Source organism: Microchirus variegatus (assembly GCF_963457635.1).
Source record: "Microchirus variegatus genome assembly, chromosome: 12".
In the NCBI taxonomy this organism is placed as follows: Eukaryota; Metazoa; Chordata; class Actinopteri; order Pleuronectiformes; family Soleidae; genus Microchirus; species Microchirus variegatus.
The window spans coordinates 27097034-27124901 of record NC_139813.1 but is presented as its reverse complement, the minus strand read 5'-3'; the positions used below and the strand labels follow the sequence as shown (position 1 = coordinate 27124901).

Here is a 27868-nt window from a genome sequence, read left to right as displayed (position 1 = left end):
CAACAATGAATTACTGAGCCGAGCTTTAACATCAGATTATAAACAGTGAGACCTCGTCCACCACACGACTGAAGCTGCTGTCTCTTCATGTTCTACAGAGAACACAGAGACACTGAGGAACCAAAAGAGACCCAGAACCCAGGATAAAGTGGTTGAGTGAATGTGGTCCTGAAGGTGTGGAGGTGGATCAGTGAGTCAGAGGAGACTCTGTAGAAGGACAGAGTCCCAGCAGGACAGTCCACATACACTGATACTCTGTGAGAGACAGACGATGATCTGATGGATGTTTCTGTCTCACAGTGAAGGACAGAGTAACCATCATCATCAGAGCACCTCAGACTCCAGGACTGATTATTATATCCAAACAAACAGTCAAAACTGTTGCCTTTCCTCTTGATTCCTCTGTAACTCAGTGATATATAAACATATCCTCTCCACTCGACCTCCCAGTAACAGCGACCAGTCAGACCAGATCTACACAGCAGCTGATAATAGTAGTCAAATCTGTCTGGATGATCAGGATACGACTGATCTTCTCTCACATTGGTCACTTTCCTGTTGTTGTCAGACAGTTTGAGTTTTCTGTTCATTGTGTTTGTGTCCAGTTCCAGTTCACATGAATCTGATGAAGAACAACAAGACACAGCTGCAGTTTATTGACGATCAGCTGATATGTTGTTATTTCCTGTAAATCCATACTTACACTTCCTGACACCTGGTTTTAACCTCTGCTCTCCAGCATGGTCCATCCTGGAGGAAGAAACAGTCTGAATGAGTTTGTGTCCAACATTTGTCCAAACTGTTGTCTTAATAACGCACTCTGGTGGACAGAATTATGAACTACACTCTGGTGTCAGATCAAGGACAGGTGTGTTTCAAAGAGAAGACGGTGTCTGCAGAACCAGAGACCACAGTTTCAGGTGGCTACGCATTTTCTGAACAGCACCACCATGTGGACAACACAGGAGACAGCACTTCAATTGTCTCCTGCAGTTTAGACCAGACGATGCCAAAGACGTTTAAATGTGATTATAGCACTGAATTTTAAATTCATTCAAACAATGATGAATGTTTGAATTACACAGGAAAGTTCATGTTTGCTATTCTAAGTGTGTTTATACCATTTAGTTGTAAAGTAGGATCATGTTTTCTGTGGTTTTCATTCAAAAGAGCCACCATGAAGCTCGTACTAAATCTACTCAACTCTGTTAACACAGTAGTCATTTAGTCATCGTTCATTTAGTGAATGAAGTGGTTATTTTGACCAAACCAGAGTTGGTGATTTGATGAAACAGTGATTTGTCAGTCAGGCATATTTTGGAGCTGTAGAATAGTCTGTGTTGTCTGTGGAGAGTAATTATACATTTCAGTTGTTCAGTGATTTCTTTGCCTTTTCTTATGTAATATTTTGTAATGCTCTTGTTGTGGTTTTATTTTGAAAGGCATCGTCAAAGGTTTGGGTTCTGGACTCATGAGACTAGAGACCTGATCCAGGGAACCCTTCAGCCAATATCTATGGTTCTAAGACAGAGTTGAGTCACTGAGGAAGCTCCAGCTCACATGCAGGATGTTAATGACTGAACTGCAGAGGAAAAGACACTAGTGGACAGTTTTCAGGTATTTACCTTATAGTTTAAGCCAGTCAGGAATTATTCAACCTCATTAGTATTTAGATTGGATCCAGTTCATATAAATCATTTTGAATTGGATGTTGTTTTTACTTCAGAAACTAATACATGTTCCAAAACAACTATTGTTGTCAACGTCTGTTTTTATTCAGCTGAAAATCTTCAACCTGAACCTGCTTACAAGTTTAAATACTGCTGTTGAAGATGAAGCAGAAGAGGAAGAGGAGGAGAATACCTGAGAGTGTCCAGTCTCCAGTGTGGACTCTTCAGTCCATCAGACAGAAGCTTCTTTCCTGAGTCTCCTGGATGATTGAAGCTCAGGTCCAGTTCTCTCAGATGGGAGGGGTTGGAGTTTAGAGCTGAGGTCAGAGAAGAACATCCTTCTTCTGTGACCAGACAACCTGACAGACTGGAGTTAAGAAGATATGATGAACTCATGATGATTCAGAAAATTCTGAAGAAGTTGAACATCTGTCAAATAAACAGAGTTCTGACCTGAGAGTCTCCAGAGAACAGTGAGGACTCTTCAGTCCATCACACAGCAGCTTCACTCCTGAATCCTGAAGGTCATTGTTACTCAGGTCCAGATTTTTCAGGAGGAAAGATTTGGAGTTCGGAGTTGAGGTCAGAGAAGAACATCCTTCCTCTGTGACCAGACAACCTGACAGACTGGAGTTAAGAAGACATGATGAACTCATGATGATTCAGAAAATCCTGAAGATATTAAACATCTTCATTAAGAAGAACCTGAAGAAGCAAAATCAGAATTTAAAAGATCAACTGTCAAATAAACAGGGTTCTGACCTGAGAGTCTCCAGAGAACAGTGAGGACTCTTCAGTCCATCACACAGCAGCTTCACTCCTGAATCCTGAAGGTCATTGTTACTCAGGTCCAGGTGTCTCAGACTAGAGGACACAGAGCTGAGGACTGAGGACAGAGCTTCACAGCTTCTCTCTGAGAGTTTACAGTCACTCAGTCTGAGGTAGAAAACAGTGATGAACAAAAGGTTAAACATGTTTCTCTTGTGGTCTTTAGAATATGTCTTATTAATGTTTATATATTGATCCACTTACAGAGCTTTGTTGGAGGCTTTGACCACCGGCAGCAGCTTCAGAAGAGCCTCCTCTGAAGCAGAGTACTTCTTCAGGTCAAACTCATCCAGATCTTTTCCTGATAACAGTAAGATGAAGACCAGAGCTGACCACTGAGCAGGAGACAGTGTCTCTGTGGACAGACGTCCATATTTCAAGGACTCTTGGATCTCCTCCACAAGAGAACAATCATTCAGTTCATTCAGACAGTGGAACAGGTTGATGCTTCTCTCTGCTGACAGATTTTTACTGATCTTCTTCTTGATGTACTGGACTGTTTTCTGAACGGTCTGCAAGCTACTTCCTGTTTGTGTCAGTAGACCTCTTAAGAGCTTCTGATTGGTCTCCAGTGAAAGACCAAGAAGGAAGCGGAGGAACAAGTCCAGGTGTCCATTTGGACTCAGTAAGGCCTTGTCCACAGCACTCTGGTGCAGATGATTCAGTTCAGGTTTTTTTTTAAACAATTTGAACCTCTGGGATGTTGATGGTTCCTCTGAAAGCAGATTTGTTCCAGAGGTGATGAAGGTCAGATGAACATGAAGAGCAGCCAGAAACTCCTGAACACTCAGATGGACAAAGCAGAAGACCTTGTCCTGGTACAGGCCTCTCTCCTCTTTAAAGATCTGAGTGAAGACTCCTGAGTAAACTGAAGCTGCTGTGATATCGATGCCACACTCTGTCAGGTCTGATTCATAGAAGATCAGGTTTCCTTTCTGCAGCTGCTCAAAGGCCAGTTTCCCCAGAGACTCAATCATCTTCCTGTTCTCTGGACTCCAGTGTGGATCTGTCTCAGCTCCTCCATCATATTTGACCTTCTTCACTTTGGACTGAACCACCAGGAAGTGGACGTACATCTCAGTCAGGGTCTTGGGCAGTTCTCCTCCATCTCTGGTTTTCAACATGTTCTCCAGAACTGTTGCAGTGATCCAGCAGAAGACTGGGATGTGGCACATGATGTGGAGGCTTCGTGATGTCTGGATGTGGGAGATGATCCTCCTGGCCTGCTCCTCATCTCTGAACCTCTTCCTGAAGTAGTCCTCCTTCTGGTGATCTGTGAACCCTCTGACCTCTGTCACCATGTCAACACAGTCAGGAGGGATCTGATTGGCTGCTGCAGGTCGTGTGGTTATCCAGAGGCGAGCAGAGGGAAGCAGTTTCCCCCTGATGAGGTTTGTCAGCAGCACGTCCACTGAGGTGGACGCTGTGACATCAGTCAGGATCTCAGTGTTGTGGAAGTCCAGAGGAAGTCGACACTCGTCCAGACCATCAAAGATGAAGACCACCTTCAAGTCTTCAAACCTGCAGATTCCTGCTTCTTTGGTTTCAGTGAAGAAGTGATGGATGAGTTCCACCAAACTGTACTTCTTCTCTTTCAGCACATTCAGCTCTCTGAAGGTGAAGGGAAATGTGAACTCTATGTCCTTGTTGCTTTTGTCTTCAGCCCAGTCCAGAGTGAACATCTGTGTTAAGACTGTTTTCCCAATGCCAGCCACTCCCTTTGTCATCACTCTTCTGATTGGTCCGTCTCTTCCAGCTGAGGCTTTAAAGATGTCTTCTTGTCTGATGGTTGTTTCTGCTCTGTCTGGTTTCCAGGAAGTTCTTTCAATCTGTCTGACCTCATGTTCTTCATTGACCTCTCCAGTCCCTCCCTCTGTGATGTAGAGCTCTGTGAAGATCTCATTCAGAAGGGTGGGGTTTCCTGCTTTAGCCACGCCCTCAAACAAACACTGGAACTTCTTCTTCAGGTTTGATTTGAGTTCACGTCGACAAGCTGGAGCTCTGGTTTCTGAAGGAACACAAGAAAATAAATCAGTGAGTGGATCATTGAGAAAATGAGATGTTCTTCCTTTCACATTAAAAGTCCTCTTACTGCTCTGCAGACAGTCAGCTAGCTTCTCCTGCTTCATCCTCCTCAGGAAGTTCTCTGTGATCTTCAGAAAGGCCTCTCTGCTCCTCCTCTGCTCCTCATCTTCACCATCCAACACCTCCTCATCCTCCCTCTGACCCAGAACCTTCTGTATCTTCTTCAGCTCGTTCTTCACAAAGCAGATGATGTTCTCCTCCAGCATCTGGAACAGAACAACGTGAAGTGAAATGAGATCCTGCAGGTCCACAGAGCAGCATCCAGACTGTCAGGACCAGGACTCTGCTTCAATATTAACAGTAGTGTCATGTTTGTACATTTACACACCTTAAATATGGAGTCCAGGTCTGCTCCATGCTGCTGGACAGACTGACCACTGAGAACCTCTGTCCTCTGCTGATCATCTCTGAGGAGAAATCATTCAGTGTCATTTACTAAACAATCATTTATTCTGACACGGTTTTCACTGAGCTGCACCTACGTTTCTTCTTCAGCCAAGTTTACACGACATGAGTTTGACAACATGAAGACAAAAGTCCCTGAAGGACAGTCTCTAGTGTGTATGTGTGAACTCTCAAAGACAAAATCAGAGTGTCTTGTCGATATGTCCCTGACCAATCACAGACTCTGACCAGATTTACTGCTGGACATTTGTTCAGAGACGAGGACAGGCTGAAGACATTTAGTGGAACCTCAAACAGAAATGCAAGATTGGTCCACCAAAGAGTTTGGATGAGACAGGCTCCCCCTGGTGGAGAATCATGTAAGTGTGTGAATATGTGTGAAATTCTTACATCTGCTCTCCATCCTTGAAGTTCATTTTACGGCCTATAGATGCTTCGCTCATCATACACACACCGCTGGGACCAGGTCGAGGAGAGTCTGGTTTTTCATGCTGGTTCCTAATCAAGAGAAATAAATTCATAGAATTATGTTTTACAGAAAACAACAAACTACTCATTTTGTTTTCTCACCTGTGACGCTCGCTGAAGTTAATAATTTGGTTTTTGGACCAGTCACTCTTCATGGACACACCGCTAGGACCAGGTCCAGGAGAGTCTGGTTTTTCATGTTGGTTCCTTATCAAATAAACATATTCTTAAAATGCTATTTTACAGAAAACAACAAACTACCAATTTTGTTTTCTCACCTCTGACGCTCGCTGAAGTTAATAATTTGGTTTTTGGACCAGTCACTCTTCATGGACACACCGCTAGGACCAGGTCCAGGAGAGTCTGGTTTTTCATGCTGGTTCCTAATCAAGAGAAATAAATCCATAAAAGGATGTTTTACTGAAAACAACAAACTTATTTTTCTTTTTACCTCTGATAATTTCTGACATTATGAAGAAGATTCTCTGGTGATACTCTCTTCATTCTCTTCTCTCCAGGTCCAGGTCCGTTAGAGTCCAGTCCCTGTTGATGGATTCTCCTACAAATTCAATGTAAAAAGCCACATAAACATCTTTACAATATAGTGACTGTATAATTATTTGATTGTTTGTGTTCACTGATGCTGTTTGTTTTTATTAACTTATTTGTTGTAATTCCACCTAGCAGCCAGTAGGGGGCGGCTCCCACGATTCCTTGCTGTAAAGTTGACCTGTTGTTGTCTCTCCGCCATTTTGTTTAGCTCACCTTAGCTTCGCTAGCTGCACACACTGGTTCTGTGTTGATTGTGAGTCAAATCACGTATATTCCTGTTCGTCTGGGAGACGCAGAGTTTCGCGGTGAGTAAAGAGAAGTCTGTCGTTTTCTTTGTTCGTGAGGAAATAGTTGGAGACGGAGTCGCGGCAAAAGTCCGCTAACCGCTAAGCTAACAAACTCAATGTAAAGTCCCATAGGCGTATGCTAACAATGTTAGCCTATTGTGTGAATGGGGAAACGCGGTTAACAGGCGGGATTTGTGACTAAATATGAACGCGTGAGTGTGAAATGTCACTGCTGAGACGCATTTTGTTGTGTTTAGTGTTGAGGAAATTTAGGCAAAACCCTGTTGTGAGATTTATTTCATATAATTAATGTAAATAACTAAGTTAAGCTAAGTTGTTTTATTAGTTTGTCCAGTTCACAATATAGTCCTTCTGTAGCTTGTGTGAAATCATTGCTGCCACACGAGTAAAATGAAAACAGCAGTATCACATAACAACGTGATAAGATAAGTGTTAAAACAATATAATGTTTTTGTTATTTATATGTTTTTTAACTCACAAATGAGAGTAAAACACTCGCACTGTCGAGCCCTGGTTTTTGAAACAGAGGTTTTGTTGTGTATAAATACAAATACTGTGAAGAAATACTCTTTTTCTTGTTTTGTTAGGCTTACATCACGATATATCACAAATTAAATAGTCTTGCAATGAAGTTAGTGAAGTTCTCAGAATCACTCTATCATCATAGCATCGTTATCATGGACACAACTGTATTGCAGTGTCGTCCAAGTCCAAGCAACTGAACTTTTAATCACTGAACTGGGGGAATTTTCTAATGTGTTATTGTACAGTTTATCAGTTAAATAAATGGTGGAATATACTTACTATACTTTTTTTTTTTTTTAAATCTTGACTCATTTTTATTAATCAGATCTTGGCTCCAGTTGTTGTAAATCTTTCAGATTATAGTCCAGAGCTTATGTTTTCATTGGCATTGTTTTTTGTTTCTGTAAGTTTGTCCTAATGTTAGCAACTTCCTGTCCAGAGTTTTTAACGAATGGATCTGAATGTTTTTGTGATGGGTTGGTGATCACCCAAATATATTTTATTTTAGTAAGAATCTACCCACAGATCTTTGTCCAAACTGAAATTTGGTACAGGATCAGACTTATCATGTAACATGGTTCAGTCCTGTTAATAAGTTCAGATGTTTATATCAGATCTGGATGAATTTTTTTCATCATGATGTTCCATATTTTCATGGGCCCAGATCCAAGCTTTGGAGGAAGAGATGGGTGTTTTTGGGACATGTGTCCAGAATGTCTCAGTTTTGCATGGGTCTGGGTTTGAATGTCCAAATATTAGGTGTCTCTGGTGTTACATGGTGGATCATTTAGTGTTGTTGACCTGTGAAGACCTCCATCATCTAACCTCTGTTCTTGTTTGAAGTCCATAGGTTGACCCATGGACCAGTCACTCTTCATGGAGACACAGCTGGGTCCAGGTCCAGTAGAACCTGGTCCCTGTTGATGGATCCTCCTACAAACACAGGACATGACATGTAAATATAACACTGAGCTGTGACATGGAGATGAGTCACATGGTCCATGAGATCCTCATCTCACCTCTGACCCTCATGTTCCTCACACAGAGTGGTTTTAGAGGGCGGAGCTTCATCTTCACTGTCTTTGATCTGATTCATTGCGGAGCGCCACCTGCTGGGAGAGTAAAACTCACACATAACAAGTTCTGCTAACATGGGTGGACCTCAGGCTTCTAACAACATCATCATCATCATCATCAGGTCCAGCAGGAGCAAGAAGATCCAGCAACACCAGATGGACCAGATGAAAGGAACCACAGGTATGTTAGTGTGAGCAGAACACCAACACAAATGTCAGAGAACAAGTAAAACGTACGTGGACGTCTTTTTGTTATTGGGATGAAAATCCAGAACTGGTTCTGTTTTGGTACCAGTTTCTCACGAGTTACAACCAAAGTATCAATAATCATCTGAACAAATAGTTCCTTCTATAAATAGTTATGTTACTTTCACACTAACTTGAAGGGAATTGTAAAATAATGCTGATGATGTTTGACGTCGTGCTGCGTTGTTTACTCTCCAACCATCATGGCCGACAAGTTCTTTAAAGTTTTGTCTGAATTTTGTGAAAGTACAGCAGCTTGTGTCATAGTACGTGAAAAGGTAGTTACAAAACACAAACAAATACAACAGTGTAAACGTGAGACGGTGTCTTAACCAAGCTAACATTTGTGCTGCTGCTAACAGAAGTGCAGCGTCCTCGGTGCAGCCTGATACAAGTCTGAAGATAAAACTACTAGAGCTGGGATTTATGGCTCTTTGAAGGGAGCCGGATCTCGAGGAGCCGTTCCCTTCAAAGAGCCGTTCAAAACACTCGACTCGTTCTTATATTTTGTTATTATTTTAGAAGCCAAACATAAAATAATCACTGGTTGTAAATTATAAGGTAAGATTTGGATTAGAATGATTCAAACGTTCACATCCCACCAATGTATACTTTATCGCCGCTGTGTGCTCGGCTCCTCCCCCAAGTTCATACAGGAGGCGTCACGAGCCGCACTCGCGTGTCACGTGAAGACAGCGTGGACGATTTGCGTATAAAAAGAAACGGTTTGCAACTGCGACTCGGTTCTCATCGTTTCGATTCGACTCGATTCGACTCGTTCGTGAACGTCACAGCTCTGAAAAACGACTCGCTCAAGACGCCGACAGCATCGCACTTTAAGGCCCTTCACTACAGGTGAGTCCATTGGTTTAAACAGAAGAGCCCGCCCTCTGGTGGTCAGGTAAGAAGCTGTTCAACTTACCTCTGTGTTCAGGCTTCCTCAGCAACAAATCGTAGACTCGTAGTATCATTATTATCAAATATATGAGGCAGTAACCTGTACATTTGTTGACAAACCGATGATAGTGATGAACTGTGACTCAGGACTTCTAATGTCCAAACAACCATGTCCTCAGACCAGGTACAGTCCACTGTGTTAGAGCGTTTTAGACGTTGTGTCGCTGTAAATTTCTTTATCGCAAACTCAAAGAACAGATTTGTTAAATCTTTGAACAGAGAAAGAAACGCGATCGTGTGATTTCTAACGTGGTTTAATATTGAAACAGTGCAGACGTGACAGAGACTTATGAAGCGTAATAAAGTGGCTCAGAGTTGATTTGTGGATTGAAGCTGTCAGACCAGTTCAGACGCTTCATGCAGGAATGTTGAAAAGACAAAGTCAGATTGTAAAGATTCAGCAGTGATTTTATTTATTCTCACCTGCTGAACTGAGCTCAGGTCCACTCACACACACACACTGTCCACCTTCATGTGGACACCAGACGCTGCCGATTGTCCCTGGTCTGTCCTGCCGTCCTTCTGTGTCTGATCTGAGGACACAGAGTCACGTCCTCATACCTTCAGAGTCAAAGTGACGACGTCAAAACCGGTCCAACGAGCCGCGGCTGGATTCAGGTCTGTTCTCTCTCCTGATTGGCCGATTGCGATGGAGCTGGAATTTTTTATGCGAAGCAGCCGCCTGGTCATGGGTCACAGATGATGTAGGTGTGCTATCTGTCCACTAGGAGGAGCTAAGTCAAGCTGCTGTCAGTTCCATGTGATGACCAGAGCAGATGTTCCTGATCTGTGCATCAACAACACAGATTTCTCTGACGTTTACGTTTGTTTATCGTTGAACATTTTAATGTATAGAGTTAGGATTGTTTGTGTTTGTATGAAAATATTCAAAGTTACTGTGGAATATTTTTGATCAATGAAAGTGAAAAGAGTTTAGTGTTAAATGTTGTGATCGTTCACATGTGAACCTCTGTGTTTCAGGCTGGTTCTCAGCAGCAGGGGGCGCTCACAGCACAGTCAGTACCTCCATAGGTAGGCGGGTCAGTTAATGACAGACGATCGTTCTTTATGTTTATTTCACACATACAAGTTTATATTTTCTCTTTATTTATTGACGGTCATCAGGACGTGAAGAGAATTCAAAAGTGTTTCAACAATGAATTACTGAGCCGAGCTTTAACATCAGATTATAAACAGTGAGACCTCGTCCACCACACGACTGAAGCTGCTGTCTCTTCATGTTCTACAGAGAACACAGAGACACTGAGGAACCAGGCCAGACCAGGAACCCAGGATAAAGTGGTTCAGTGAATGTGGTCCTGAAGGTGTGGAGGTGGATCAGTGAGTCAGAGGAGACTCTGTAGAAGGACAGAGTCCCAGCAGGACAGTCCACATACACTGATACTCTGTGAGAGACAGATGATGATGTGATGGATGTTATTGTCCCACAGTGACTGACAGAGTAACCATCATCATCAGAGCACCTCAGACTCCAGGACTGATTATTATGTCCAAAACAACAGTCATAACTGTTGCCTTTCCTCTTGATTCCTCTGTAACTCACTGATATAAAAACACTTCCTCTCCACTCGACCTCCCAGTAACAGCGACCAGTCAGACCAGATCTACACAGCAGCTGATAATGGTAGTCAAATCTGTCTGAATGATCAGGATACGACTGATCTTCTCTCACATTGGTCACTTTCCTGTTGTTGTCAGACAGTTTGAGTTTTCTGTTCATTGTGTTTGTGTCCAGTTCCAGTTCACATGAATCTGATGAAGAACAACAAGACACAGCTGCAGTTTATTGACGATCAGCTGATATGTTGTTATTTCCTGTAAATCCATACTTACACTTCCTGAGACCTGGTTTTAACCACTGCTCTCCAGCATGGTCCATCCTGGAGGAAGAAACAGTCTGAATGAGTTTGTGTCCAACATTTGTCCAAACTGTTGTCTTAATAACGCACTCTGGTGGACAGAATTATGAACTACACTCTGGTGTGTGAGAGAAGACGGTGTCTGCAGAACCAGAGACCACAGTTTCAGGCGGCTACGCATTTTCTGAACAGCACCACCATGTGGACAACACAGGAGACAGCACTTCAATTGTCTCCTGCAGTTTAGATCAGAAGACGCCAAAGACGTTTTAATGTGAGTATAGCACTGAATTTTAAATTCATTCAAACAATGATGAATGTTTGAATTACACAGGAAAGTTCATGTTTGCTATTCTAAGTGTGTTTATACCATTTAGTTGTAAAGTAGGATCATGTTTTCTGTGGTTTTCATTAAAAAGAGCCACCATGAAGCTCGTACTAAATCTACTCAACTCTGTTAACACAGTAGTCATTTAGTCATCGTTCATTTAGTGAATGAAGTGGTTATTTTGACCAAACCAGAGTTGGTGATTTGATGAAACAGTGATTTGTCAGTCAGGCATATTTTGGAGCTGTAGAAGATGATCTGTGTTGTCTGTGGAGAGTAATTATACATTTCAGTTGTTCAGTGATGCCTTTGCCTTTTCTTATGTAATACTTTGTAATGCTCTTGTTGTGGTTTTATTTTGAAAGGCATCGTCAAAGGTTTGGGTTCTGGACTCATGAGACTAGAGACCTGATCCAGAGAACCCTTCAGCCAATATATATGGTTCTAAGACAGAGTTGAGTCACTGAGGAAGCTCCAGCTCACATGCAGGATGTTAATGACTGAACTGCAGAGGAAAAGACACAGTTTTCAGGTATTTACTTTATAATTTAAGCCAGTCAGGAATTATTCAACTTCATTAGTATTTAGTTTGGATCCAGTTCATATCAATTATTTTGAATTGGATGTTGTTTTTACTGCAGAAACTAATAAATGTTCCAAAAAAAACTATTATTACCAACGTCTGTTTTTATTCAGCTGAAAATCTTCAATCTGAACCTGCTTACAAGTAGGGATGCACCGATCCACTTTTTTTCTCTTCCGATTTCGATATTCTGAATTTAGATATCTGCCGATACCGATACTCTTCTGATATGGATGCTCTGTTTGCTTTAATATTATTATCATCATTGTCATTATCATCATTTCGATTATAAGGCTTTAATAAACTCCTTTATACAGGCAAGTATGATATGTATGACTTTTATAACGTTTACAGCGACTTTACGGACCCCTGGCAATTGTTTTATTTTTTTTTTTACAATTCTGTTGCACAGAGTGAGATCCAGCTAACTTTATTTACTGTGGGCAGAGAGTCTCTCTCTCTCACACACACACACACAGTGAGCGCAGAGCAGCGCACACACAAACTGAGTCACAGACAAGCTGTGAATGTTCAATCTCCAACCACAACGCGATGCCGGCGTAAAAAAAAAAAAAAAAAAAAAAACCCTCTCCGTGTTAATCATTGATTTCAACCGGTGATGTTTTTTTTCGCCAGCTAAATTCACGTGACAACAGCCAAAAACCGGCATATATACCGGCTAACTTGAACCCTGGCTTGGAGGAATGTGATTTTCATTGTTTTTATGCCGCTGTCAGTACTGTTCTCTTCAGCGAGCAGGCGTTTAAAACGGTGACGGCTGCAGGTTGCGGAGCTGAACTTCCTGGTAAACTACTGGTCAATCATGCTCACCTGCTAGCTGTAAACTGTGGTATGGATTTCCTGAACGAAGTCGTGGATCACCAATCCGCGTCTCATCGAGACACGCTTCAGTTCAGGAAACCCATTCCACTTTTTGCAGCCAGCTAGCAGAGCAGTCAGGGAATCACTTGTGGAGACATTTCAGCAGACACACACACAGACAGATCGTACATTTCCGATCCAACTATAGAGATTTCCGATATGTCAATTACATCTGTAGCGGGACCCGATACCGATACTGGATCGGTTCGGCCCCATCCCTACTTACAAGTTTAAATATTACTGTTGAACATGAAGCAGAAGAGGAGGAGAATACCTGAGAGTGTCCAGTCTCCAGTGTGGACTCTTCAGTCCATCAGACAGAAGCTTCTTTCCTGAGTCTCCTGGATGATTGTAGCTCAGGTCCAGTTCTCTCAGATGGGAGGGGTTGGAGTTTAGAGCTGAGGTCAGAGAAGAACATCCTTCCTCTGTGACCAGACAATCTGACAAACTGGAGTTAAGAAGTTTTGATGAACTCAGTGGTTTAGAAAATCCTGAAGATGTTGAACATCTTCATCAACAACAACATAAAGTAAAGTCAAATGGATTTCTGACCTGAGAGTCTCCAGAGAACAGTGAGGACTCTTCAGTCCATCACACAGCAGCTTCACTCCTGAATCCTGAAGGTCATTGTTACTCAGGTCCAGGTGTCTCAGACTAGAGGACACAGAGCTGAGGACTGAGGACAGAGCTTCACAGCTTCTCTCTGAGAGTTTACAGTCACTCAGTCTGAGGTAGAAAACAGTGATGAACAAAAGGTTAAACATGTTTCTCTTGTGGTCTTTAGAATATGTCTTATTAATATTTATATATTGATCCACTTACAGAGCTTTGTTGGAGGCTTTGACCACCGGCAGAAGCTTCAGAAGAGCCTCCTCTGAAGCAGAGTACTTCTTCAGGTCAAACTCATCCAGGTCTTTTCCTGATGACAGTAAGATGAAGACCAGAGCTGACCACTGAGCAGGAGACAGTGTCTCTGTGGACAGACGTCCAGATTTCAAGGACTCTTGGATCTCTTCCACAAGAGAACAATCATTCAGTTCATTCAGACAGTGGAACAGGTTGATGCTTGTCTCTGCTGACAGATTTTTACTGATCTTCTTCTTGATGTACTGGACTGTTTTCTGATTGGTCCGTGAGCCACTTCCTGTTTGTGTCAGTAGACCTCTTAAGACCTTCTGATTGGTCTTCAGTGAAAGACCCAGAAGGAAGCGGAGGAACAAGTCCAGGTGTCCATTTGGACTCAGTAAGGCCTTGTCCACAGCACTCTGGTGCAGATGATTCAGTTCAGGTTTGCTAATAAAAAGTTTGAAGCACTGGCTCATCGTTGGTTCCTCTGAAAACAGATTTGTTCCAGAGGTGATGAAGGTCAGATGAACATGAAGAGCAGCCAGAAACTCCTGAACACTCAGATGGACAAAGCAGAAGACCTTGTCCTGGTACAGGCCTCTCTCCTCTTTAAAGATCTGAGTGAAGACTCCTGAGTAAACTGAAGCTGCTGTGATATCGATGTCACACTCTGTCAGGTCTGATTCATAGAAGATCAGGTTTCCTTTCTGCAGCTGCTCAAAGGCCAGTTTCCCCAGAGACTCAATCATCTTCATGTTCTCTGGACTCCAGTGTGGATCTGTCTCAGCTCCTCCATCATATTTGGCCTTCTTCACTTTGGACTGAACCACCAGGAAGTGGACGTACATCTCAGTCAGGGTCTTGGGCAGTTCTCCTCCATCTCTGGTTCTCAACATGTTCTCTAGAACTGTTGCAGTGATCCAGCAGAAGACTGGGATGTGACACATGATGTGGAGGCTTCGTGATGTCTGGATGTGGGAGATGATCCTCCTGGCCTGCTCCTCATCTCTGAACCTCTTCCTGAAGTAGTCCTCCTTCTGTGGGTCTGTGAACCCTCTGACCTCTGTCACCATGTCAACACAGTCAGGAGGGATCTGATTGGCTGCTGCAGGTCGTGTGGTTATCCAGAGGCGAGCAGAGGGAAGCAGTTTCCCCCTGATGAGGTTTGTCAGCAGCACGTCCACTGAGGTGGACGCTGTGACATCAGTCAGGATCTCAGTGTTGTGGAAGTCCAGAGGAAGTCGACACTCGTCCAGACCATCAAAGATGAAGACCACCTTCAAGTCTTCAAACCTGCAGATTCCTGCTTCTTTGGTTTCAGTGAAGAAGTGATGGATGAGTTCCACCAAACTGTACTTCTTCTCTTTCAGCACATTCAGCTCTCTGAAGGTGAAGGGAAATGTGAACTGTATGTCCTGGTTGCTTTTGTCTTCAGCCCAGTCCAGAGTGAACTTCTGTGTTAAGACTGTTTTCCCAATGCCAGCCACTCCCTTTGTCATCACTCTTCTGATTGGTCCGTCTCTTCCGGCTGAGCCTTTAAAGATGTCTTCTTGTCTGATGGTTGTTTCTGCTCTGTCTGGTTTCCAGGAAGCTCTTTCAATCTGTCTGACCTCATGTTCTTCATTGACCTCTCCAGTCCCTCCCTCTGTGATGTAGAGCTCTGTGAAGATCTCATTCAGAAGGGTGGGGTTTCCTGCTTTAGCCACGCCCTCAAACAAACACTGGAACTTCTTCTTCAGGTTTGATTTGAGTTCACGTCGACAAGCTGGAGCTCTGGTTTCTGAAGGAACACAAGAAAATAACTCAGTGAGTGGATCATTGAGAAAATGAGAAGTTCTTCCTTTCACATTAAAAGTCCTCTTACTGCTCTGCAGACAGTCAGCTAGCTTCTCCTGCTTCATCCTCCTCAGGAAGTTGTCTGTGATCTTCAGAAAGGCCTCTCTGCTCCTCCTCTGCTCCTCATCTTCACCATCCAACACCTCCTCATCCTCCCTCTGACCCAGAAACTTCTGGATCTTCTTCAGCTCGTTCTTCACAAAGCAGATGATGTTCTCCTCCAGCAGCTGGAACAGAACATGTGAAGTGAAATGAGATCCTGCAGGTCCACAGAGCAGCATCCAGACTGTCAGGACCAGGACTCTGCTTCAATATTAACAGTAGTGTCATGTTTGTACATTTACACACCTTAAATATGGAGTCCAGGTCTGCTCCATGCTGCTGGACAGACTGACCACTGAGAACCTCTGTCCTCTGCTGATCAACTCTGAGGAGAAAACATTCAGTGTCATTTACTTAACAAGGTTCTAACGAGGTTTTCACTGAGCTGCACCTACGTTTCTTCTTCAGCCAAGTTCACACGACATGAGTTTGACAACTTGAAGACAAAAGTCCCTGAAGGACAGTCTCTAGTGTGTATGTGTGAACTCTCAAAGACAAAATCAGAGTGTCTTGTCGATATGTCCCTGACCAATCACAGACTCTGACCAGATTTACTGCTGGACATTTGTTCAGAGACGAGGACAGGCTGAAGACATTTAGTGGAACCTCAAACAGAAATGCAAGATTGGTCCACCAAAGAGTTTGGATGAGACAGGCTCCCCCTGGTGGAGGATCATGTAAGTGTGTGAATATGTGTGAAATTCTTACATCTGTTCACCATGTTTCTCTCCATCCTTGAAGTTCATTTTACGGCCTATAGATGCTTCGCTCATCATACACACACCGCTAGGACCAGGTCCAGGAGAGTCTGGTTTTTCATGCTGGTTCCTAATCAAGAGAAATAAATCCATAAAAGGATGTTTTACTGAAAACAACAAACCTTTTTTTCTTTTTACCTCTGATAATTTCTGACGTTATGAAGAAGATTCTCTGGTGATACTCTCTTCATTCTCTTCTCTCCAGGTCCAGGTCCGGTAGAGTCCGGTCCCTGTTGATGGATTCTCCTACAAATTCAATGTAAAAAGCCACATAAACATCTTTACAATATAGAGACTGTATAATTATTTGATTGTTTGTGTTCACTGATGCTGTGGTGAGTTTGTTTTTATTAACTTATTTGTTGTAATTCCACCTAGCAGCCAGTAGGGGGCGGCTCCCACCATTCCTTGCTGTAAAGTTGACCTGTTGTTGTCTCTCCGCCATTTTGTTTAGCTCACCTTAGCTTCGCTAGCTGCACACACAGGTTCTGTGTTGATTGTGAGTAAAATCACGTATATTCCTGTTCGTCTGGGAGACGCAGAGTTTCGCGGTGAGTAAAGAGAAGTCTGTCGTTTTCTTTGTTCGTGAGGAAATAGTTGTAAACGGAGTCGCGGCAAAAGTCCGCTAACCGCTAAGCTAACAAACTCAATGTAAAGTCCCATAGGCGTATGCTAACAATGTTAGCCTATTGTGTGAATGGGGAAACGCGGTTAACAGGCGGGATTTGTGACTAAATATGAACGCGTGAGTGTGAAATGTCACTGCTGAGACGCATTTTGTTGTGTTTAGTGTTGAGGAAATTTAGACAAAACCCTGTTGTGAGATTTATTTCATATAATTAATGTAAATAACTGCTAAGTTGTTTTATTAGTTTGTCCAGTTCACAATATAGTCCTTCTGTAGCTTGTGTGAAATCATTGCTGCCACACGAGTAAAATAAAAACAACAGTATCACATTACAACGTGATAAGATAACAATATATTTATAATGTTTTTGTTATAAATATATGTTTTTTAACTCACAAATGAGAGTAAAACACTCACACTGTCGAGCCCTGGTTTTTGAAACGGAGGTTTTGTTGTGTATGAATACAAATACTGTGAAGAAATACTCTTTTTCTTGTTTTGTTAGGCTTACATCACGATATATCACAAATTAAATAGTCTTGCAATGAAGTTAGTGAAGTTCTCAGAATCACTGTATCATCATAGCATCGTGATCATGGACACAACTGTATTGCAGTGTCGTCCAAGTCCAAGCAACTGAACTTTTAATCACTGAACTGGGGGAATTTTCTAATGTGTTATTGTACAGTTTATCAGTTAAATAAATGGTGGAATATACTTACTATACTTTTTTTTTTTTTTAAATCTTGACTCATTTTTATTAATCAGATCTTGGCTCCAGTTGTTGTAAATCTTTCAGATTATAGTCCAGAGCTTATGTTTTCATTGGCATTGTTTTTTGTTTCTGTAAGTTTGTCCTAATGTTAGCAACTTCCTGTCCAGAGTTTTTAACGAATGGATCTGAATGTTTTTGTGATGGGTTGGTGATCACCCAAATATATTTTATTTTAGTAAGAATCTACCCACAGATCTTTGTCCAAACTGAAATTTGGTACAGGATCAGACTTATCATGTAACATGGTTCAGTCCTGTTAATAAGTTCAGATGTTTATATCAGATCTGGATGAATTTTTTTCATCATGATGTTCCATATTTTCATGGGCCCAGATCCAACCTTTGGAGGAAGAGATGGGTGTTTTTGGGACATGTGTCCAGAATGTCTCAGTTTTGCATGGGTCTGGGTTTGAATGTCTAAATGTTAGGTGTCTCTGGTGTTACATGGTGGATCATTTAGTGTTGTTGACCTGTGAAGACCTCCATCATCTAACCTCTGTTCTTGTTTGAAGTCTATAGGTTCATCCATGGACCAGTCACTCTTCATGGAGACACAGCTGGGTCCAGGTCCAGTAGAGTCTGGTCCCTGTTGATGGATCCTCCTACAAACACAGGACATGACATGTAAATAAAACACTGAGCTGTGACATGGAGATGAGTCACATGGTCCATGAGATCCTCATCTCACCTCTGACCCTCATGTTCCTCACACAGAGTGGTTTTAGAGGGCGGAGCTTCCTCATCACTGTCTTTGATCTGATTCATTGCAGAGCGCCACCTGCTGGGAGAGTAAAACTCACACATTACAAGTTCTGCTAACATGGGTGGACCTCAGGCTTCTCACAACATCATCATCATCATCATCAGGTCCAGCAGGAGCAAGAAGATCCAGCAACACCAGATGGACCAGATGAAAGGAACCACAGGTATGTTAGTGTGAGCAGAACACCAACACAAACGTCAGAGAACAAGTAAAACGTACGTGGACGTCTTTTTGTTATTGGGATGAAAATCCAGAACTGGTTCTGTTTTGGTACCAGTTTCTCACGAGTTAGAACCAAAGTATCAATAATCATCTGAACAAATAGTTCCTTCTATAAATAGTTATGTTACTTTCACACTAACTTGAAGGGAATTGTAAAACAATGTTGATGATGTTTGACGCCGTGCTGCGTTGTTTACTCTCCAACCATCATGGCCGACAAGTTCTCAGAAGTTTTGTCTGAATTTTGTGAAAGTACAGCAGTTTGTGTCATAGTCCGTAAAAAGGTAGTTACAAAACACAAACAAATACAACAGTGTAAACGTGAGACGGTGTCTTAACCAAGCTAACATTTGTGCTGCTGCTAACAGAAGTGCAGCGTCCTCGGTGCAGCCTGATACAAGTCTGAAGATAAAACTACTAGAGCTGGGATTTATGGCTCTTTGAAGGGAGCCGGATCTCGAGAATCCATTTTAATTCAAAGAGCCGCTCGTTCTTATATTTCATTATTTCTCAGAAGCCAAATAGCAAATAATCACTGGTTGTGAATTATAAGGTAAGATTTGGATCAGAATGATTCCAACGTTCACATCCCACCAATATATGCTTTATTGGCGCTGTGTGCTCGGCTCCTCCCCCAAGTTCATACAGAAGACCTCACGTGAAGACAGCGTGGACGATTTGCGTATAAAAAGAAACGGTTTGCAACTGCGACTCGGTTCTCATCGTTTCGATTCGACTCGTTCGTGAACATCACAGCTCTGAAAAACGACTCGCTCAAGACGCCGACAGCATCTCACTTTACGGCCCTTCACTACAGGTGAGTCCATTGGTTTAAACAGAAGAGCCCGCCCTCTGGTGGTCAGGTAAGAAGCTGTTCAACTTACCTCTGTGTTCAGGCTTCCTCAGCAACAAATCGTAAACTCGTAGTATCATTATTATCAAATATATGAGGCAGTAACCTGTACATTTGTTGACAAACCAATGATAGTGATGAACTGTGACTCAGGACTTCTAATGTCCAAACAACCATGTCCTCAGACCAGGTACAGTCCACTGTGTTAGAGCGTTTTAGACGTTGTGTCGCTTTAAATTTCTTTATCGCAAACTCAAAGAACAGATTTGTTAAATCTTTGACCAGAGAAAGAAACGCGATCGTGTGATTTCTAACGTGGTTTAATATTGAAACAGTGCAGACGTGACAGAGACTTATGAAGCGTAATAAAGTGGCTCAGAGTTGATTTGTGGATTGAAGCTGTCAGACCAGTTCAGACGCTTCATGCAGGAATGTTGAAAAGACAAAGTCAGATTGTAAAGATTCAGCAGTGATTTTATTTATTCTCACCTGCTGAACTGAGCTCAGGTCCACTCACACACACACACTGTCCACCTTCATGTGGACACCAGACGCTGCCGATTGTCCCTGGTCTGTCCTGCCGTCCTTCTGTGTCTGATCTGAGGACACAGAGTCACGTCCTCATACCTTCAGAGTCAAAGTGACGACGTCAGAACCGGTCCAACGAGCGACGGCTGGATTCAGGTCTGTTCTCTCTCCTGATTGGCCGATTGCGATGGAGCTGGAATTTTTTATGCGAAGCAGCCGCCTGGTCATGGGTCACAGATGATGTAGGTGTGCTATCTGTCCACTAGGAGGAGCTAAGTCAAGCTGCTGTCAGTTCCATGTGATGACCAGCAGGAGTCAGCAGATGTTCCTGATCTGTGCATCAACAACACAGATGTAAGTTCTCTGACGTTTACGTTTGTTTATCGTTGAACATTTTAATGTATAGAGTTAGGATTGTTTGTGTTCGTATGAAAATATTCAAAGTTACTGTGGAATATTTTTGATCAATGAAAGTGAAAAGAGTTTAGTGTTAAATGTTGTGATCGTTCACATGTGAACCTCTGTGTTTCAGGCTGGTTCTCAGCAGCAGGGGGCGCTCACAGCACAGTCAGTACCTCCATAGGTAGGCGGGTCAGTTAATGACAGACGATCGTTATTTATGTTTATTTCACACATACAAGTTTGTTTTTTCTCTTTATTTATTGACGGTCATCAGGACGTGAAGAGAATTCAAAAGTGTTTCAACAATGAATTACTGAGCCGAGCTTTAACATCAGATTATAAACAGTGAGACCTCGTCCACCACACGACTGAAGCTGCTGTCTCTTCATGTTCTACAGAGAACACAGAGACACTGAGGAACCAAACCAGACACGGAACCCAGGATAAAGTGTTTGAGTGAATGTGGTCCTGAAGGTGTGGAGGTGGATCAGTGAGTCAGAGGAGACTCTGTAGAAGGACAGAGTCCCAGCAGGACAGTCCACAAACACTGATACTCTGTGAGAGACAGATGATGATGTGATGGGTGTTATTGTCTTACAGTGAAGGACAGAGTAACCATGATCATCAGAACACCTCAGACTCCAGGACTGATTATTATTTCCAAACAAACAGTCATAACTGTCACCTTTCCTCTTGATTCCTCTGTAACTCACTGATATAAAAACACTTCCTCTCCACTCGACCTCCCAGTAACAGCGACCAGTCAGACCAGATCTACACAGCAGCTGATAATCGACATCAAATCTGTCTGGATGATCAGGATACGACTGATCTTCTCTCACATTGGTCACTTTCCTGTTGTTGTCAGACAGTTTGAGTCTTCTGTACATTGTGTTTGTGTCCAGTTCCAGTTCACATGAATCTGATGAAGAACAACAAGACACAGCTGCAGTTTATTGACGATCAGCTGATATGTTGTTATTTCCTGTAAATCCATACTTACACTTCCTGAGACCTGGTTTTAACCACTGCTCTCCAGCATGGTCCATCCTGGAGGAAGAAACAGTCTGAATGAGTTTGTGTCCAACATTTGTCCAAACTGTTGTCTTAATAACGCACTCTGGTGGACAGAATTATGAACTACACTCTGGTGTGTGAGAGAAGACGGTGTCTGCAGAACCAGAGACCACAGTTTCAGGCGGCTACGCATTTTCTGAACAGCGCCCCCATGTGAACAACACAAAAATCAGTTGCAATATTCTTCAATTGTCTCCTGCAGTTTAGACCAGACGATGCCAAAGACGTTTAAATGTGAGTATAGCACTGAATTTTAAATTCATTCAAACAATGATGAATGTTTGAATTACACAGGAAAGTTCATGTTTGCTATTCTAAGTGTGTTTATACCATTTAGTTGTAAAGTAGGATCATGTTTTCTGTGGTTTTCATTAAAAAGAGCCACCATGAAGCTCGTACTAAATCTACTCAACTCTGTTAACACAGTAGTCATTTAGTCATCGTTCATTTAGTGAATGAAGTGGTTATTTTGACCAAACCAGAGTTGGTGATTTGATGAAACAGTGATTTGTCAGTCAGGCATATTTTGGAGCTGTAGAAGATGATCTGTGTTGTCTGTGGAGAGTAATTATACATTTCAGTTGTTCAGTGATGCCTTTGCCTTTTCTTATGTAATATTTTGTAATGCTCTTGTTGTGGTTTTATTTTGAAAGGCATCGTCAAAGGTTTGGGTTCTGGACTCATGAGACTAGAGACCTGATCCAGTGAACCCTTCAGCCAATATATATGGTTCTAAGACAGAGTTGAGTCACTGAGGAAGCTCCAGCTCACATGCAGGATGTTAATGACTGAACTGCAGAGGAAAAGACACTAGTGGACAGTTTTCAGGTATTTACTTTATAGTTTAAGCCAGTCAGGAATTATTCAACTTCATTAGTATTTAGGTTGGATCCAGTTCATATCAATTATTTTGAATTGGATGTTGTTTTTACTGCTGAAACTAATAAATGTTCCAAAAAGAACTATTATTACCAACGTCTGTTTTTATTCAGCTGAAAATCTTCAATCTGAACCTGCTTACAAGTAGGGATGCACCGATCCACTTTTTTTCTCTTCCGATTTCGATATTCTGAATTTAGATATCTGCCGATACCGATACTCTTCTGATATGGATGCTCTGTTTGCTTTAATATTATTATCATCATTGTCATTATCATCATTTCGATTATAAGGCTTTAATAAACTCCTTTATACAGGCAAGTATGATATGTATGACTTTTATAACGTTTACAGCGACTTTACGGACCCCTGGCAATTGTTTTATTTTTTTTTACAATTCTGTTGCACAGAGTGAGATCCAGCTAACTTTATTTACTGTGGGCAGAGAGTCTCTCTCTCTCACACACACACACACAGTGAGCGCAGAGCAGCGCACACACAAACTGAGTCACAGACAAGCTGTGAATGTTCAATCTCCAACCACAACGCGATGCCGGCGTAAAAAAAAAAATAAATACCCTCTCCGTGTTAATCATTGATTTCAACCGGTGATGTTTTTTTTCGCCAGCTAAATTCACGTGACAACAGCCAAAAACCGGCATATATACCGGCTAACGTGAACCCTGGCTTAGAGGAATGTGATTTTCATTGTTTTTATGCCGCTGTCAGTACTGTTCTCTTCAGTGAGCAGGCGTTTAAAACGGTGACGGCTGTGATGACGTCGGCTGCAGGTTGCGGAGCTGAACTTCCTGGTTAACTACTGGTCAATCATGCTCACCTGCTAGCTGTAAACTGTGGTATGGATTTCCTGAACGAAGTCGTGGATCATCAATCCGCGTCTCATCGAGACACGCTTCAGTTCAGGAAACCCATTCCACTTTTTGCAGCCAGCTAACAGAGCAGTCAGGGAATCACTTGTGGATACATTTCAGCAGACACACACACAGACAGATCGTACATTTCCGATCCAACTATAGAGATTTCCGATATGTCAATTACATCTGTAGCGGAACCCGATACCGATACTGGATCGGTTCGGCCCCATCCCTACTTACAAGTTTAAATATTACTGTTGAACATGAAGCAGAAGAGGAGGAGAATACCTGAGAGTGTCCAGTCTCCAGTGTGGACTCTTCAGTCCATCAGACAGAAGCTTCTTTCCTGAGTCTCCTGGATGATTGTAGCTCAGGTCCAGTTCTCTCAGATGGGAGGGATTGGAGTTCAGAGCTGAGGTCAGAGAAGAACATCCTTCCTCTGTGACCAGACAACCTGACAGACTGGAGTTAAGAAGACATGATGAACTCAGTGATTCAGAAAACCCTGAAGATGTTGAACATCTTAGTTGAAAAGAACCCGAAGAAGAAAAATCAGGATTCAACAGATCAACTGTCAAATAAAAGGATTTGTGACCTGAGAGTCTCCAGAGAACAGTGAGGACTCTTCAGTCCATCACACAGCAGCTTCACTCCTGAATCCTGAAGGTCATTGTTACTCAGGTCCAGATTTTTCAGGAGGGAGGATTTGGAGTTCAGAGCCGAGGTCAGAGAAGAACATCCTTCTTCTGTGACCAGACAACCTGACAGACTGGAGTTAAGAAGATATGATGAACTCAGTGATTCAGAAAATCCTGAAGGTCTTCATCAACAAGAAACTGAAGAAGCAAAATCAGAATGTAAAAGATCAACTGTCGAATAAACGGAGTTCTGACCTGAAAGTCTCCAGAGAACAGTGAGGACTCTTCAGTCCATCACACAGCAGCTTCACTCCTGAATCCTGAAGGTCATTGTTACTCAGGTCCAGGTGTCTCAGATGGGAGGGGTTGGAAATCAGAGCTGAGGTCAGAGAAGAACATCCTTCCTCTGTGACCAGACAACCTGACAGACTGGAGTTAAGAAGACATGATGAACTCAGTGATTCAGAAAATCCTGAAGATGTTGAACATCTTAGTTGAAAAGAACCCGAAGAAGAAAAATCAGGATTCAACAGATCAACTGTCAAATAAAAGGATTTGTGACCTGAGAGTCTCCAGAGAACAATGAGGACTCTTCAGTCCATCACACAGCAGCTTCACTCCTGAATCCTGAAGGTCATTTTTACTCAGGTCCAGTTCTCTCAAATGGGAGGGATTGGAGTTCAGAGCTGAGGTCAGAGAAGAACATCCTTCCTCTGTGACCAGACAACCTGACAGACTGGAGTTAAGAAGACCTGATGAACTCAGTGATTCAGAAAATCCTCAAGATGTTGAACATCTTCATCAAAAAGAACCTAAAGAAGCCAAATTAGGATTCAATGGACCAACTGTCAAATATACTGACTTCTGACCTGAGAGTCTCCAGAGAACAGTGAGGACTCTTCAGTCCATCACACAGCAGCTTCACTCCTGAATCCTGAAGGTCATTGTTACTCAGATTCAGGTTTTTCAGCAGGGAGGATTTGGAGTTCAGAGTTGAGGTCAGAGAAGAACATCCTTCCTCTGTGACCAGACAACCTGACAGACTGGAGTTAAGAAGAAATGATGAACTCAGTGGTTTAGAAAATCCTGAAGATGTCTTCATCAACAACAACATAAAGTAAAGTCAAATGGATTTCTGACCTGAGAGTCTCCAGAGAACAGTGAGGACTCTTCAGTCCATCACACAGCAGCTTCACTCCTGAATCCTGAAGGTCATTGTTACTCAGGTCCAGGTGTCTCAGACTAGAGGACACAGAGCTGAGGACTGAGGACAGAGCTTCACAGCTTCTCTCTGAGAGTTTACAGTCACTCAGTCTGAGGTAGAAAACAGTGATGAACAAAAGGTTAAACATGTTTCTCTTCTGCTCTTTAGAATATGTCTTATTAATATTTATATATTGATCCACTTACAGAGCTTTGTTGGAGGCTTTGACCACCGGCAGCAGCTTCAGAAGAGCCTCCTCTGAAGCAGAGTACTTCTTCAGGTCAAACTCGTCCAGATCTTTTCCTGATGACAGTAAGATGAAGACCAGAGCTGACCACTGAGCAGGAGACAGTGTCTCTGTGGACAGACGTCCAGATTTCAAGGACTCTTGGATCTCCTCCACGAGAGAACAATCATTCAGTTCATTCAGACAGTGGAACAGGTTGATGCTTCTCTCTGCTGATAGATTCTCACTGATCTTCTTCTTGATGTACTCGACTGTTTTCCAATTGGTCTGTGAGCTATTTCTTGTTTGTGACAGTAGACCTCTTAAGAGCTTCTGATTGGAGTCCAGTGAAAGACCAAGGAGGAAGCGGAGGAACAAGTCCAGGTGTCCATTTGGACTCAGTAAGGCCTTGTCCACAGCACTCTGGTGCAGATGATTCAGTTCAGGTTTGCTAATAAAAAGTCTGAAGCACTGGCTCATCGTTGGTTCCTCTGAAAACAGATTTGTTCCAGAGTTGATGAAGGTCAGATGAACATGAAGAGCAGCCAGGAACTCCTGAACACTCAGATGGACAAAGCAGAAGACCTTGTCCTGGTACAGGCATCTCTCCTCTTTAAAGATCTGAGTGAAGACTCCTGAGTAAACTGAAGCTGCTGTGATATCGATGCCACACTCTGTCAGGTCTGATTCATAGAAGATCAGGTTTCCTTTCTGCAGCTGCTCAAAGGCCAGTTTCCCCAGAGACTCAATCATCTTCCTGTTCTCTGGACTCCAGTGTGGATCTGTCTCAGCTCCTCCATCATATTTGACCTTCTTCACTTTGGACTGAACCACCAGGAAGTGGACGTACATCTCAGTCAGGGTCTTGGGCAGTTCTCCTCCATCTCTGGTTTTCAACATGTTCTCCAGAACTGTTGCAGTGATCCAGCAGAAGACTGGGATGTGACACATGATGTGGAGGCTTCGTGATGTCTGGATGTGGGAGATGATCCTCCTGGCCTGCTCCTCATCTCTGAACCTCTTCCTGAAGTAGTCCTCCTTCTGTGGATCTGTGAACCCTCTGACCTCTGTCACCATGTCAACACAGTCAGGAGGGATCTGATTGGCTGCTGCAGGTCGTGTGGTTATCCAGAGGCGAGCAGAGGGAAGCAGTTTCCCCCTGATGAGGTTTGTCAGCAGCACGTCCACTGAGGTGGACGCTGTGACATCAGTCAGGATCTCAGTGCTGTGGAAGTCCAGAGGAAGTCGACACTCGTCCAGACCATCAAAGATGAAGACCACCTTAAAGTCTTCAAACCTGCAGATTCCTGCTTCTTTGGTTTCAGTGAAGAAGTGATGGATGAGTTCCACCAAACTGTACTTCTTCTCTTTCAGCACATTCAGCTCTCTGAAGGTGAAGGGAAATGTGAACTCTATGTTCTGGTTGCTTTTGTCTTCAGCCCAGTCCAGAGTGAACTTCTGTGTTAAGACTGTTTTCCCAATGCCAGCCACTCCCTTTGTCATCACTCTTCTGATTGGTCCGTCTGTTCCAGCTGAGCCTTTAAAGATGTCTTCTTGTCTGATGGTTGTTTCTGCTCTGTCTGGTTTCCAGGAAGCTCTTTCAATCTGTCTGACCTCATGTTCTTCATTGACCTCTCCAGTCCCTCCCTCTGTGATGTAGAGCTCTGTGAAGATCTCATTCAGAAGGGTGGGGTTTCCTGCTTTAGCCACGCCCTCAAACAAACACTGGAACTTCTTCTTCAGGTTTGATTTGAGTTCACGTCGACAAGCTTGAGCTCTGGTTTCTGAAGGAACACAAGAAAATAACTCAGTGAGTGGATCATTGAGGAAATGAGAAGTTCTTACTTTCACATTAAAAGTCCTCTTACTGATCTGCAGACAGTCAGCTAGCTTCTCCTGCTTCATCCTCCTCAGGAAGTTGTCTGTGATCTTCAGAAAGGCCTCTCTGCTCCTCCTCTGCTCCTCATCTTCACCATCCAACACCTCCTCATCCTCCCTCTGACCCAGAACCTTCTGGATCTTCTTCAGCTCGTTCTTCACAAAGCAGATGATGTTCTCCTCTAGCATCTGGAACAGAACAACGTGAAGTGAAATGAGATCCTGCAGGTCCACAGAGCAGCATCCAGACTGTCAGGACCAGGACTCTGCTTCAATATTAACAGTAGTGTCATGTTTGTACATTTACACACCTTAAATATGGAGTCCAGGTCTGCTCCATGCTGCTGGACAGACTGACCACTGAGAACCTCTGTCCTCTGCTGATCAACTCTGAGGAGAAAACATTCAGTGTCATTTACTTAACAAGGTTCTAACAAGGTTTTCACTGAGCTGCACCTACGTTTCTTCTTCAGTCAAATTCACATGAGTTTGACAACTTGAAGACAAAAGTCCTTGAAGGACAGTCTCTAGTGTGTATTAAAGGATTTTCTTTTGTACAGTTCTTGCCCAAGTCAGCTCGACTTAC

The 27868-nt window shown here is 42.8% G+C and overlaps 1 protein-coding gene across 1 annotated transcript; it reads right to left on the bottom strand.

The window, feature by feature from the left end:
- Positions 1 to 92: 92 nt before the first annotated feature.
- On the bottom strand, positions 93 to 27635 carry LOC310934861 (uncharacterized protein; the record flags this gene model as incomplete). The annotated part of the gene is given in 33 exon segments (XM_083898660.1): positions 93 to 622; positions 704 to 750; positions 1864 to 2037; positions 2124 to 2297; positions 2433 to 2606; positions 2703 to 4506; positions 4591 to 4789; positions 4912 to 4990; positions 5379 to 5486; positions 5735 to 5839; positions 5908 to 6015; positions 7667 to 7774; positions 7861 to 7950; positions 10377 to 10893; positions 10975 to 11021; positions 13068 to 13267; positions 13270 to 13519; positions 13616 to 15419; positions 15504 to 15702; positions 15824 to 15902; positions 16286 to 16405; positions 16474 to 16581; positions 18232 to 18339; positions 18426 to 18515; positions 20932 to 21098; positions 23633 to 23798; positions 23932 to 24105; positions 24230 to 24403; positions 24537 to 24710; positions 24844 to 25017; positions 25115 to 25288; positions 25385 to 27471; positions 27594 to 27635. Coding segments are annotated over 32 exon segments (10512 nt in total). The 5' UTR covers positions 27594 to 27635.
- Positions 27636 to 27868: the final 233 nt, after the last annotated feature.